At 36.6% G+C, this 15,217-nt stretch overlaps 1 protein-coding gene across 29 annotated transcripts in view; it reads left to right on the forward strand.

The window, feature by feature from the left end:
- The window catches only part of EPB41L2 (erythrocyte membrane protein band 4.1 like 2), a 108,699-nt gene that overhangs the window by 48,290 nt on the left and 45,192 nt on the right, over window positions 1–15,217 (forward strand). For all 29 annotated transcript variants that reach the window (XR_012579632.1, XM_014271675.3, XM_014271683.3 and 26 more), the window contains exons 4-5: window positions 426–638; window positions 13,495–13,599. Coding sequence is in view for 28 of the 29 variants with exons in the window: in XM_014271675.3 (XP_014127150.1) it covers window positions 426–638; window positions 13,495–13,599 (318 nt within the window). In the remaining variant the exon portion in view is untranslated. The remainder of the gene's footprint in view (window positions 1–425; window positions 639–13,494; window positions 13,600–15,217) is intronic.

Below are 15,217 nucleotides of genomic sequence, written 5' to 3' on the forward strand. Positions count from 1 at the left end.
GCAAATTGCCCTCTGTGACCTTAGGGCATTGGACTAGATCTCAAGAGATCCTTTCAAACCTCAACCATTCTGTGATTCTGTATCACTACCACTTGGCTTTCATAAGCACTGGGGTTTAGTTTGGTATAACTCCTGGAGCTTCTTAATAAAATTGTTTCTCTTTGGAAGAAAGACAATAACTCATATTAAAAAAAATGCAAATCTTATTTCAAGGAAAGGGGGGAAAAAAGGCACCTCCTCTTGTTTGACAGTAAGAATATCTGGTCCCTAAAAGAGGACCTTAGTGCTTATGCTGGCTGTTGTGTTTCCAGTAAGTGCATACCTTTAATGAATGGTAACTGACTTAGTTATTAGTAGCTTATAAAAGGAATGGACAAGTGTAAAATATTCTCCTTCCTGAGTTTGTTTAACTGTATTTTATATAGCCTTCCAAAGAAGATGGTAAAGAAACAGAAGTAGAGGAAGTTGCAGAGAAAAAGGAAGAAACACAAGAAGAAAAAGAAAAAAGGGAGACAAAAGAAGTGCAGACAGCTGAAATTAAAATAGATAACATTCCTAAGAAGTCTCCAAAGAAAATCAAAACTGTGCAGTGTAAGGTGATGCTTCTGGATGGCACGGAGTACAGCTGTGACCTAGAGGTAAGGCATCAAATAATTGTATAAAGAGCATTCTCTGTAGGGAAAAGAAAACTTGCTTTCATTGTACCTAGTGTTTAACCCTATCACTAGGACTAATTTAACGTTTCAGTTTAAGATACTATCTTTAAAACCATATCAGTTCATTCTTAGAAATGCCCTCTGCAGTACACGTGCTGATTATTTGACAGCTCAAACTTGATTATTTTTCTAAAACATTAAGGTTTTCCTGAAAGTAGTGGGACATGTGCTGATAAAGTTTTCTTGAGTTCATTAATTTTTTCTCAAGTTATCTCAGCTGGAGATAATTTCTTTTAACCTTTGAAGTTTAAAAAGTTTGAATTTTTCTTCAGAAAGAAAAATTCCATTACAGCTATAAAACAGATATTCGACATTCTGTTCTAGTTCCTCATTTTCACAAAAATTGACTGCAGGGTAGTAACCCTGGAGTAGTTGTTGGTTTGGGATTTTTTTTTCCACATAAATCAGGATATTTAAATCAGAATGGCATCTCTGTTTTAATTAAAGGCTATGTGAGTTTGATCGTCCTGGGCTTTTTCCCCAACCTAAATTGAGACTTAAATAAAGTGGTGGCTTACCACAGATCTAAGAATATGCCATTTTGTATTTATAACTCAGTATTTTAAGTATGTCATGATCCAGTTAAGTCATTTGCCGAGAACTAAGTTTTCTCATTATTTGCAGTAAGAGTTTCCTGTAAGAACAATAGTAAAAGTGATTTAAGAGGGGAAAAAGTTGTGAAGAAACAATTTGTTTTATATGTTAATTTGAATTATTTATAGGACATGAGCAGTGCTGACTGCAATTTTATGGATGAATTAGTGTTCTTAAATACATGTAGAGTTTTTTATGCTCTACTACCATATCAAAATACTTAAAGTCTCAGAAAGCCATATCAACTGATAACTGAAATTTCAGTTTGTGCTTTCTGCAAAAGATCCTAGTATATTTCTGATACTAGAAAGTCTTCCTTCAATAATTAGTGTTTGGGTAAATGCTGGTTTATTTCTGCTTTTTCAAAGTTACTGAAATGATATAAGAATTAAAAAACAAAGAAACAAAATTTTTGCAGTCGAAGTCCAGTTTACTTTGGTTGACTTCCTAGTACATTAGGTTTAATTTGCGGCAGTTGTCGTGATTTTCACATTCCTGATGCCTCTTCCAGTATACTGTGAACTGTAAACCAGCTTCTTTATATTTAAAATATATATTCTTGCTAATGGCAAAGTAAAACTGAAAAATATCTTGTTTTCATTGCTGTTATATAACAGCTTTTGGTAGAATCCTGTCTTTTTCTAACACTTATTCTAAACCTTCATGATAATCAGTAATAAAATCTGAGCTAATACACTATTGGGGATTTTTCTGTCTGACTTGCAATCCTATTCCTTTTTCCTTTTAGAACTGCATCAATTTGTATTCACATAAACTAAAAGGAGTGTGAAAGAAAACAAAATATGAAGACAAAACTTCATTAATTTAGTCTCTGACAAATTTTGCCAGTTGTTCATTCCTACTGTATGTGTCTTTGTATAAAGCAAAAGCTGGGTGCAAGCATAAAAGGAAAGAAAGCCATGATGCAGTAGCTTCAGTTTCAGCACACAGATCAAGGCTGATCAGGAGTCTCACCAGTAACTAAATACTGAGCATTTTGTGCCCACTTAGTAGATATAATATTATACAAATAATTAGTAGCAGTCATGAATCATGATATGAGGACTTAGTACTTGAGTTCAGCTATTGTATACCTTAGATTCACTAAAACTGAAATAGAAAATCTTGAATTAATAGTAATGCTTTGTTTCTTAAAAAATAAGTGTTGATGCATTATTCTTAGAACATAAGCTGTTTCAGTCAGAGAAGCTTTACTCTTCCAGCTTGAGTATGTTCTAATCAGTAAATGGTTAATGGCAAAAGTTTGGAGATGTGATTTGGAAACTTACAGAAAAAGGGAGGGTTATGGTTACGTGTGAGAACATTTGAGCTGGAGAGACAAGTCCCATGGGACCTTAGAGAATACACCCACCAGTACTCAGTGAGCTGGCTGATGTTCCTTCATGGCCAAACTTGACCATACTGGAAATGTCCCAGCAGTTAGGGGAACTTCCTGGGATTTTTTTTTTCTTTGGGGTAGGGGTAGCAAATGTCATTCCTATTTTCAGGAAACTTTTTTTTAATGCCATCTTAGGTTCTTAAAATTCATAGTTTTGTGTATGGCCCCTTTAGCAATATAGTTAGATCTCAGTTATTTATGCTAGGAAAAAGCAGTTGCATAAAATCTCACCTGTTTGTCATGGTTGTCCAAGTACCTGCTTTTCTCTAGGTTTTTGGTGTTATTTTTTTTTTCTTTTAAGTAAGATAAATCCCTAAGTAATTGAGAACTCTTAGGCTTGTTCTGCACTTGTACGATTACAAGCCTGCACTTTAAGACTTCATACTGTCTGGAAGGGCAGATGAGTTCAGGTATAATATCCCTAGCATTTCCTATTAACAACTTCTAAAATAGCAGCTCTTTTGTTACTGCTCATTGAATTCCATTATATATGCCAGTCTGACACCTCTCTCTTCATTTCTTTCTATTTTCCCTTCTTTTAAAAAGCACTCTTTGTGTAGATTGAGATGCTAGATGAAGAGTTCTGACACGTTTTTATATTTCCATTCTGTTTTCTGTCCATCCTGTTCATAATTTTTCCTGAGAGAACAGAATATCCACTGACAATAGTCTGTGTGCTTAGGAAGAAATGCCATTTCAGTAGACCAGAAACTACTCTCTAAACTCCTGTCCACATGATAGTTAGATTTCTATCCTGCTTATATTCCCTTTTGCTTTGTGAGCTTAATTTAGTTTTAGACATGTTTGTGGTTATGTTTCTTCAGCTCCAGTGATTTAAAACATTTCAACATACTTAAATTTTTATAACATGATTTTGAATTTTGAATAGGGAGACAAGGAAACATTGTTTTATATAATGTTTTGTACAAAACCCAATTTTTACACATATCCAACCACTCCCTCCCCCACTTTCCATTCCCCTCCAACACTGAAGCTGATTTTATTTCTTATTTTGCAAAGTAACATTTGGTACATCATAAATTAGAATGATATCTCGAAGATAACTGGAATAGATTTTTTTTCAAGCTTAAAAAATTGATTTTTCGATTCAGGAAAATATTGGTGAGCTTTTACAGAATATGTATAACAGTTGTATTAGAAAGGAGGCTACAGTTTTTGCTTAAGGTTGGTGTTTAATGACAGTTCATCTGGAATTAGTTTTTTAAAAAATGTATCGTCTCTGAGATTTAGACTCGGCAGCAAAAGCCTTATAGAGGTTTTTCTGAACCAGGCTCTCCATGCTTCACTAAACATTTCTAGAAATTTAATATTTACCGAGTGACAAGTGGATATCCTAACTTGCTGTAACTTGAGTTCAGCTATATATTTTAAAACATTTAAGTTCTGTAGTATGAAGCTGAGATAGGCAGAGGGATTAATTTAACTGAATTGGTGAAGTCCTGTGATTATAATGTGGCTGAAACAAATTTGTGTCTATTGACATACTTGTTTTCTGTCCTGGCTGCCACAGATTGGTTTGTGTAATAATAATCTTTATGTTCTCAAGGATCTTTTTGTCTTGGTATGGCAAGATCCCCTGTAAGCAAGAGGTTAATGCTGCATTATTGTCAGCTGAAAAGGACACAGGTGGAAGTAGGTTTTGCATAAAGAAATCTTGTATCATGTCACTTTTTTTTGGTTTTTTTTTTTGTACTCTGGAATTTTCAGATGGGAGTTTTTGGAGCAAATATATGTAAGAAATGGAATATATATGTACTATTTAAGAAAAAAATCCAGTTAAAAACTTAATTATAGCACTAAAATTTTGCATGTATGTGCATTTTTTTCTAACTGGAACTAGATTAGTTTATTTTGGATGGATTTGGTACATCTGCAAAATCAGAGTGTTAATAAAAAAGGAATTTATTACAATTTAACGTCTGGTTAATATGAAATTGATGTAACTTCTTCCTAATGTGGCATTTTCTTGGAATCTGTATTGAGTTAAAGCACCTTTTGGAAAAAAGAAGTATATGTGACATACAAGTTGCATTGAAAAATATATCAGAGTGAACAAAAACTGGTTTCTGTGACAAAATATTCTGAAATTGAATTCCTGTGGTGAGTGGTACAGAATAGAAATGGGTAGGAGGTGCTCACCTGGAAAGAATACAGCTTCAAGATGTTGAGATAGTATACTTATATATGAAATTGTGGGGAAAAAAAAGTTCACTCCTGGTGAATTAGGATGTTTTTAATCGGATATTAAAACATCTTTGCAAATGACTGTAATTTGATGCTATTCATCCACAGTTCAGAATTTGTCCTTAAATATTGCTGTAGGAGTACAGGTACATTTGAACCTTTCTTGTTTCTTTGCCACTTGGGTTTTATGTATTGGTAATTACCTTAGGTTCTTTTTTGCAGCCGCCTAGTGTTATTTGACAGTGGAGTTATTTCTTCTGGCTTGTTTTTGCATGTCTTTCACATTGCCCCAGGCATGCCTGACATGGTTGATCTTTAGATTTCAGTATAAAGCAAATCTCAGATATTTGTCTTTTTGATGTTACTTTGTAAATTAATTTATCACTTCTGAGAGTCATCTACTCTTTCCCTGAGAACTCTTTATTTTGCCTTAGTAGATCTTTGAGTGATGTGAACTTGACAGTTTGAACTTAAAGTCAGTAATCCTTTATCTATGGAACTGTTTGAACAGGTATTTCAGTTTCTTTTGCGATTATTTCTTTTTACTTCACACCTGTCTTTGTACTTTCATTAATTTTGAAGATGCAAATTTGAAGGACCTGGTTTGTAATCTTTCTGGATTATAGCTTCTCCAAATGTCCTTGTCTGAGCGCCAGTATAGACACAACACCCAAGGTACTCCACTGTTGCCTGGAGAAGTCCATGACGTGAGAGCTAAACCTTGTGCTAGGTGAAACCTGTTCTTCAGTTCTTTGTAATTTGAAATTCTCACTGTTGTGTTTTCTGGTTTTTGATCTTTCCCAGAAATGAACTGCATTCAGTTCACCAGTGCAGAGATGCTGCTTGTAATCTTGCATGGTTGATAAAATATGGTCTGCATCTTGGCTGCTTGCTCCGGGGAGTTAAAATTTCAGTGGGAATCGTGTTGCAAACATTTATACAAGCCACTCTTCAAACTTGCTTTATATTGTTATTTTGGAACCTGTAAAGTTTTTTAAGGCAGCAAAAATATCCTCCATTACAATGTTATATTAAAATTCCTTTACCTTTAGTATTTTAGTTCCTGAAGTCCATAGGTTCCATATTAATAAAATAGATTGATTTTCTGTGCTCTGTTGCTTTAAAGGAATCTTCTGAAATAAATCACAAAATAATATTGCATGCAAGTACTTTAATAAAAAACAGGAGTTACATGTACACAATACGTTCATTCATAGAGCATAAGCAATTGATTTTATTATTTCAAGCTTAAAACTATTGTAACTCTAAAAGATAACACCTACTTGGCCTCAGAATCTTCAGAGTAACATGTGAATACCTGGAGAGATGGAAAGAGGAAGAAGCTATTGTTGAATAGTTCTGGGGGAGCATGACTTACAACAAGTTTCACAGGCTGTGAATTGTTAAAAGACTTTCAGTTACCTTTCATTGCTTTAAAGAGTTAAAGGAATAACAGCCTGTTAGTTTATCACAGGCAGTTCTCAAGGTACTGAGGATGAAAGCTAATGAGTGGTATTTGCCAAAGACTGTGACTGAACATTTGTGCTTGCTTGAAATGACAGAACCATATTAAAGGATAAAATAACCTTGGTTCGTGATTCAATAGGGTAATATTTGAGATGTGATGGCCTGTTGAGTTTTAATAGCTTGAATAGGCAGACTGTTGGAATATTTAAGACTTAATTTTTAGGAGCAATTTTAATTTTTTTAGCACAGTGCAAATGATGTAATTTTGACCTACTCCTTTCCTGATAATTGATCTCTGTGGGAGGTATAAATTACTGATGTGTTACTGTGAACTACATGTATCTCTTGCTTTTGTGGAGGAAATAAATTTGCATTTTTCCTCTCATTCTGTGGTTTTGTAGAGAGTTGTGAAGAAATTCTGTCACTGAATTTGGGATCTGCAGTAAAGATTGGTTTAGATTTTCTGTTTGAAATATAAACTGTGTTTCAGTAGAGAATAACAGTTCAAAGAAACAAAAAGAAGTGCTAAGTGCATAATGATTGCTAGTTAGAAGCAAATGAAGATCCTATTGGGTTTGTTTACTGCATTCAGTCAGTGGTCTAATTAAATATTTATGACAAAAGGCATTTAAAGGATGCCAGCACTGACCGTATTTTATGCACGTATGAACAAGTGAAATATATCAGAGTTGACACAGACTCTATGGTTACTTACAGTTTGCTAATACAAAGTAAAAATATGTTTGCTCAATGTACAATTAAGATCAGTCTTTAACCCTGAATTAAGAAAACTCTGAATGAAGCTGATATGGAACAGATGTTTAATTGTAGTAGAGTTTTGATTTGCAAATCTTTTTCTGACTGCTCAGATGTCTAGTCTAGGTTTATTCAAGCACTAAGTGGTCTGTTTAAAGTATGACATCTTTTATTTAGAAAAAGGAAAATAGGGATGATGTTAAATTTGGCACATTCTTAAAATATTTGTCTAGACTCAACAGACACCACCAAAAGTAATGTTTATGAGTGAAATCATCTCAGTCCCTGGGGATTTTTTGCCTTCTTCTGCACCCTTGAGCACGGCTCCTTGCCAAGGGCTCCTTTGGGCCATTCTGCCTGTGTTCTCTCCTGCTGCTTTGGTGCCTCCAAGGCCCCACTCATGCCCTTCCTCTCTGCCTTTCTTTGCCACTCCAAGTTTGTAGCAGGAGTGAACTCCTGTATTCCCTTGGTTTGGTTTTCCCCAGGGTTCTTGTTTGTACAAGGCACTCTGGTTTGCTGCAGCATCAGGAGCTGGCACTTTTCAGCTCTGCCTGCATGAAATACAAGTGCAGGCCAGGCATGAGAGCACTTTTCATGCATCACTGGCCAAGAAGCACAGCAAAGCAATTTTTTGCAGCCAAAAAAAATATGCTCGTCATTGATCTGCATCATGCTTTTGAAAACAACCCAGGCTGTTGCACATCTCCTCCTCTCTTCCATTTGACCAATCCTTATTCTTCAGGTCTCAGGAAACAGGGACTGCGTGGTTCATATTCCAGCTTCTCCTTTCTGTGGCCTGGCCTTTGCTGCAAAGGATCTTTTGATTTTTTTTTTTTAACAAAACTGGGGAATGCTTTAGTCTGGGCCTGGCTACAGAATTGCGTTGTGTTAATGCCTGTGAGCACTGGCTCTTAAACCAATTCAGAAAATAAAATGAAATTCAATCTTTTTTCCTCCTGTAAATACGTGTCTTTGAAAATGTTTCTGGAGCTGAAAAACTCCTGGCATTTCAGGCAAATACCAGTCTCATCATTAGTCAGCTTCTGGATCCTGCTCCTGTGCTTGCCTGTAGACACTTGTGGTTAGTCACTTTGAAGATGGACCCTTGCTCTCATGGGGTACTGTTGTTCTCAAATGTAATAAAACGTTTTATTACATTTCTCCAAGGGAAATGGCTCAATCATTTCTAAAGATGAGGACAAGAAGAAAAAAAATCTCTGGGGAAATAATAGGTATTGAACACTTCAAAAGTTTTGTGACTCGGTTTGGAAGCATGTCCTGAATTCGGCTAAGGGTTTGATCTCTGAAGAGATAAGTGGAATTCTGCCATTCTGTGGAAACTGAATGATTAACTGAATGAAATTCAGATTCACTGAATGAACACAGGAAACTTAAAAACTGTACTTGTTTTTGTTGGGTTTTTTTTCCCCCCAAATTTCTTCAAATGGTTACATAAGTTTGAGATAATCCACATCTCTCAGACCCATCAGATGGTACATGCCTCCTCCCCACACAGAGAAATTCAGTGCCTAGGCTGGGACATGATTCCCCATTCAATCCTTTCTGCTAGTGCAGGGTGGGAAGAAATGTTGAGATTTCCCTCTGCCTGTACTGCTACAGAAAGGAGAAGGAAGGAAAAAGGATAGATCGTTTCAGGTGGAAAGGACCTCCAGTGATCATCGAGTTCTGCTGCCTGATTGCCAACCCTTTAAGGGTAAGGAAGCACCCAGGCCACAAGGGCTGACCTAAAGGTCATGTCCAAATGGCTTTCAAACACTGACATGCTTGGGGCATCAGTCACCTCCTAGGAAGCTATTACACTGATTGGTCGCCCCTGTGGTAAAGAAATGCTTCCTAATGTCACATCTAAACGTTCCATGGTGCAGCTTTGAACTGCTTTGACACGTTCCCATGTGTCCTGTCACTGATCCCATGGAGAAGAGCTCAGTACCTGCTTCTTCACCTCTGTCAGGAAGCTGTAGGGAGCAATGAGGCCTCCCCTCAGCCTCCTTTTCTCTAACATAGACAAGCCCGAAGACCTAAGCCAGTCCTCATAGGACGTTCCTTCCAGCCCTTTCCCCAGCTTTGTTGTTGCCTTCTGGACATATTCAGGGACCATCACATCCCTCTTAATTTTTGGGCCCCAGAACTGTTTACAGTACTCGAGGTGTGGCTGTACAAAGCTGAGTGCAGCAGGATAATCACCTCTTTTGTCTGGATGGTTGAACACAGGGTTTGATGCATCCCAGGATGGGATTTGCCCTCCTGGCTGCCTGCGCTCTCCCTGCTGGCTCACACTGAGCTGCTGCTGAGCAGCACTCCCAGATCCATCTCTGCAGGGCTGGTCTGCAGCCACTCCTCTCCCAGTTTGTACCTGTGCCCAGCATTACTCTGTCCCAGGTACAGAATCTGGCATTTGCTAGATTTCCTGCCACTGACTGCCCAATGCACTGATCTATCCACATTGCTCTGTAGGGTTTCTCATCCCTTAAGGGAGTGAGTAGCACCTCCCACTTGAGTATCACCAGCAAACTTGCTAATGGTGCATTCAACTCCTGCATCCCTATCATAGATAAATGTATTGAACAGAACTGGTAGCTGTGAATGTTTATATTGCATCAGTAGTTTGCAGCTTGTATAGCCAAACAGATCCATGATATCCTAATTTCCAGTTGCATAGAAATTTCCATTGTGTATGTCAGCTGCAATTGCTTTGCTCTGGTTTGCTCTTTTTTTGAAAAGGACATGAAGAACATAAAAATGCTACCTCTAGTTTTACGAGGTGGTTGCATTATGAGGTGGCATCTGCAGAGTCTAAATACAGGCTTGAAATTGGTACTAGAATAACCTTGGTTACATGTGTTCTTTTTATGTTCTCACTTAAAAGAAAGCATAACTTGGCAGCAATACAGAATACTGCTGATCTGAGTACTCTTGTGTTTTAAACTGCTTGGCTCTGTGAACATCTCCTCGCTTCTCACTCTCTTGGAATAGGTAGGTTGAATGTGCTCCCCTTTTTGTGGAAGGATGGACTTACATTTTTTCTAATATTTCTGCATTATAATTTTGGAACAGAAATATTTGTTGTGCTATAAACCCATGTGTGTATATATGGACGCATAAATATATATGTATGCATAGGTATAATAAGAATAGTGATTATAATTTACACATTGGTTGTTACTATCAGTTGACATCTCAAACACATGGTAGAAAATTAAATGGAATCCATTTTACAAAGTAACAAACTGTGCAAACCATGATGCTGCCTTCTTAAGAATGTCCTGCTCTATTAAAATATTTCTAGCTTCTGAACTGACTGGATCACAACAGTTATCTTCAGTTCAAGTTAGAGACATTCTATTAGGAACATGGGTTTTCCCAGAAAAGTTATGTTATCCAATCATTGAAACTATGTAGTAATGCCTGTCCCCAAATGGCTTACAGAGAAATTGCACTTGAAAAGTCTGGTTTTGTAAATTAAATATTCTTTTAGATTTTTAAAACTTTATCACTATATGACTCTCTCTATATATATAGACACACACACGCACACATATATATATGAAATAACATAGTCTTTCAATTCTGCAAGTAGGATCTTCTAATGAAAACCATTGCTAGTAGTGAGAGGCTTCTTATGCTTTTTAATCCGTAACAGAACTCTATAAATACTAGTTGCTGATGGTGTAATGTCTTTTCATTTTGCTGCTATCTAGAATGTAGACTCATACACTTGGGCTTTGTGACATGGTAGTGTTTTTCCTTATGTGGAAGAACCATGAACTGGCAAAAAGATGTCTAAAGATACCATGGACACTGCTTAGTGTTTCCAAGTTCTTTGTTTATTATGACTTCCTAATAAGAAGCTGTGCATTATTTTACAATTATACTTGCAATATATTTCCTGTACATTTGCCTACCTTATGTTTCTAGATGTCAAAGACTTGATAATTAACTGCGGGTTTTAGAATATAAACTTTATACAAAAGCATCTGATTCTAGATGAGGTCTTGATGTGATAGCATACATTATTTTGCACTAATCTATAGATTTCCTTTACTGAAATTTGCATAACTGAAACTTGCATTTGCAAGGTATGATCACCTGCACATCAACTTTGGAAAAAAAGTGGTATCTATTGCATGCATCTAAGATTCTTTGAACTCTCTTTTGCTTATATTTTTTCTGCTTTCAATTTACCACTTTTCTATGTTGATGATTTTTCTTACTAAACTGAAGCCGTCAAGAAAATTAAGTGGTTACTTCAGATGCCTAGAGGAAGTAGTCATCTTTCCTGAGGGGTAAGATTTTTTGAAAGTACCAAACAGACTTAAAATTCCCTGCTCCCCATTTCAGAAGTCACTCTTGACTTACACTTTCTTGATTTAGCCTTGCTACTTGGGCTACTAAATGTGGTCGTTTTATAATTTTGTCTCTGTGAAAGCTTTTTGATCTTCCTGAGTAGAGTAGCTGCTGGACAATGCGATTTTGAATAAAGCTCTGGATTCTTGGGGAAAAAAAAACAACAATGCCTTCACTCTTTGCTCAGTGCATACCTTCTTTTCTCCTCTCCCTCCGCTCTTGGCCTTTGCCGAGCTGCGGGAGTGCCGGAATGGGCCCCTGGAGTGCTCCGCCACTGTCTGCGGGGACAATGGCCACAGTGTCACCCAGGCCTACACAGGGGCTGCCCATGGCGTTTCTGTGGAATGGCAGTGGTGTGTGGCATCTACTGAAATCTGTAGGATAAGCAAATGCTAAAATTCCTATAAGCTGGCAGACCTTTGAAAAGGTCACGTTGTGGCCTCTATGATAAATGCCACAAACAGCAGAGCTGTCATGAAGGAGTTGGTTCAAACTGGAGGCTGCATGCCGGTCATGGTCAGATTTTAACTGTGGAAAGAACTTCTCATCTCCTCACCCCTGAGCATGTGGTGTGAGCCATCTGCTCTAAATCTTTGTCTCCTGTTTTCATTACTGACACTACGGACTTATGGAATGTTTACATTCCCAGTTTCAGGTACAAGAATCACAGAATGATAGAATGGTTTGGGTTGGGAGAACTTCCAGTTTTTAAACCCCCTGCTTAGTCCAGGACACCTTCCACCTGAGCAGGTTGCTCAGAGCCCCATTCAACATGGCCTTGAACATTTCCAGGGATGGGACATCCACAGCTTTACTGAGCAACCTGTTCCAGTGCCTCACCACCCTCACAGTAAAGGATTTCTTCCTAATACCTAATCTGCACCTACTCTCCTTAAAGCCATCACCCCTTGTCCTGTCACTACGTGCCCTTTCCTTCCCTTCTCTCTTAAGCCCCCTTTAGATGACTGGAAGGCTGCTGGAAAGGCCACAAGAAGAACAGATCAAACTTCAGGAGTGACTGCCATTTGCTTAAGCTCTAGTAATACTGAGCTCACCAAGTGAGCTTGAAAGAGGCCATTTTAAAATGCTTTTAAAGAAAATGGTAAAATGATCATCAGTCTTCAGTTACTACATTTATAAAGCAACAGACTATAATACGTAAGCTAACCTCAAATAAAACCTTCAGGGTTTTTTCCTTTGCTACTGATTTCCAAAAATAATATTTTTAGGAAAAATAAACTTCTGAAAGATTTCTTATTATTTATCTAATTAATTTTTGGGTACTGAAATTCCAGGAATACATGGATAGAAAGCAGCCATCTTATTTTCTGCCCCTTGAAACAAACCACTAGAAAACTAAGATGTGTTGCGTTATGTTCAGCTTCTGCTTGTATGCTGCTTCTGCTGGTCTGAGCATCAGCTCTTAGTGGTCTGCTTGTTCTTTTTGTCTTTTGAAAATAACACACTTTATTTTTCAGTGCATTCATATAATGGGATTCATAAGTCACCGAGATATATACCAAAATGATAAAAAATGCTAAAGTTAACATTGTAGAAACTATATTAATTTTTAGAAGATAATGCAGAAAAAGTTGGCTCAGATAAAGAAGGCTTCTGCTGTTTAAAAAATGAAGATCCAGAAAAACCAAGACTATTTAGTGACACTTAATAGTGCAAAATATTTAAATTTTTCAGGTATTGAATTTTCCTTGTGTACTTACATTGTTGATGTTTCAGGTTTTGAAAAAACATTAAAATTTCTGTGTTTTTTTGTCAAGGATTTGTATAGCTTCGAAGTATGGCGAACAGTCTTTGTAAGAAAGCTTATTGTTTTATAATCCACTTTATGTATATTTTAAATTGTCCTAAATAGTATCATCGAATAACAATACCTGTAATTAAGGACCTTACTGATTTACTTATCTTAATTTTCTTTTTTTTTCTTATTTTTCCTTTTTGTTTTCCTTCTCTTCCTACCCTCCCACCTCTCAGAAAAGAGCAAAAGGACAAGTGCTGTTTGATAAAGTATGTGAACACCTCAATTTACTGGAAAAGGACTATTTTGGGCTGTTGTTTTATGAGAATTCAGAGCAAAAGGTAAGCCTGTATGAGAGTTTTGTTTGTTATTCATCACTGCCACTCACTTCAATAGTGCAGTGAGGTGTATTCTATTAAATGTTTACCATTTCAAACACTTGAGTAAATTTTGCTGCCTTTTCTCATAGATGTGTAAGAGTGCTTTGTTTGTGAACATGAAAGGAATCTAGCCCATAAGTCTGTTACGACTAGAGCTTTGAGTTCCTTTATTATTAATTTTAAGTTTTAAAGAAAATTTTTGGCCTTTGTAAAGAGGCTGAAGGTAGTCCATCACTGGTATTGGATGCTAATTTTACAAATGAATGGCATTTGAGATGACTGCATTTGGAAGGATTTCTTAAATACCATTTGGTAACTTCCATCTTCTTTTGCACGTGCTTTTTTGTTGGATGGTTGAGCATATCTAGATCGCTCAGCTGAGGAAAATCTTAAGTCAGTCAGTGGTGAGCGCTCCATTAATTACCAAAACCCAGGTTATCTTTTTAACATCCTAACATTACAGGTTTGGGCTGGGCTGCCTGTTGCTTCCTCCATGAACTAAAGATTTATGTGTTGTCATCTTTTTCTTCAGAAAAAATCTGATGAATAATTACAACATGAAGCTGGAAAAATTGTATTTCTGATTAATCTGTATTTGCAGTAAAAGCATCCTTACATTATACTGCATCTAAAAGTTATTGCTTTTTTCTGTCATCTTCCTCTTAACAGTATTTAAAAAAAAATAAAGTGTAATTTCCTGATTTGAATAGATCTGAATTTCTAGCAACTCCCATTCTGATAAAGCTTTTTTCTAGAGTTAGTTGCTTTGGTGCAAAGCTTTCTGTGCAGTATTGAGCAAAATATTTAATTCCTCTATATTAAAAATCCCCATATACAAAATGAGCTTGTTATAGTATTACTTAGGTATTTAATTTTTGTTCTTGATTTCTAAACCATTTCCAGACGTAAGAACTTCTTTGGTGTAATGCTGAAGAACATCTCTGTTGATCTTCTAAGTAATGTCACAATCTTACCTGCTATTTTCACTTGTTGCTTTATTTGTTCTTCTCACTATTGAAAAACTGTACTGTATATACACAACAAAATAACGTAAAACAACAGTCTGATCTCTGGCAAGCGAGAAAAGGTCTAATACTCGACCTGGGATCCTTGACTTGACCAGAAAATAGCCCACTGAGTAGATCCCAGGAGATAAAGTACGGAGCTTCAGGTTTTATGAAAGTTGAACAAAAAAGTCTGAATTGGTGTAGGGTTATGTCTTTTTTTTTTTTCCTCCTCTTTTTTTTTTTTCTTTCTTCTAGTTAGACTAACACTTTCTTGATATTCTTCAGTCATTGGAATAGGGAAACTGAGGTCCACCCTTAAAAAGACCCCATCTGTTTTTTCATATGTCTTTTTCCTTGGAGATACTAAAAACTTGACTGGATATGAACCTGGGCAACCTGACCTAATTCAAAACTGGCTCTTGAATCACACTTGAACCAGTTATGTCCAGAGGTCTCTTTCAGTGTGAATGAGTCCTTGAATTCCTTATCCATTGACTGTGAAGGTGGTACTGTAGCAACACTCATAAGTATTTACGTAAATTAAGAGGTATTTACATAAATTGAGAAATATC

This window comes from Zonotrichia albicollis, chromosome 3 (genome assembly GCF_047830755.1).
Source record: "Zonotrichia albicollis isolate bZonAlb1 chromosome 3, bZonAlb1.hap1, whole genome shotgun sequence".
NCBI classification, from domain to species: Eukaryota; Metazoa; Chordata; class Aves; order Passeriformes; family Passerellidae; genus Zonotrichia; species Zonotrichia albicollis.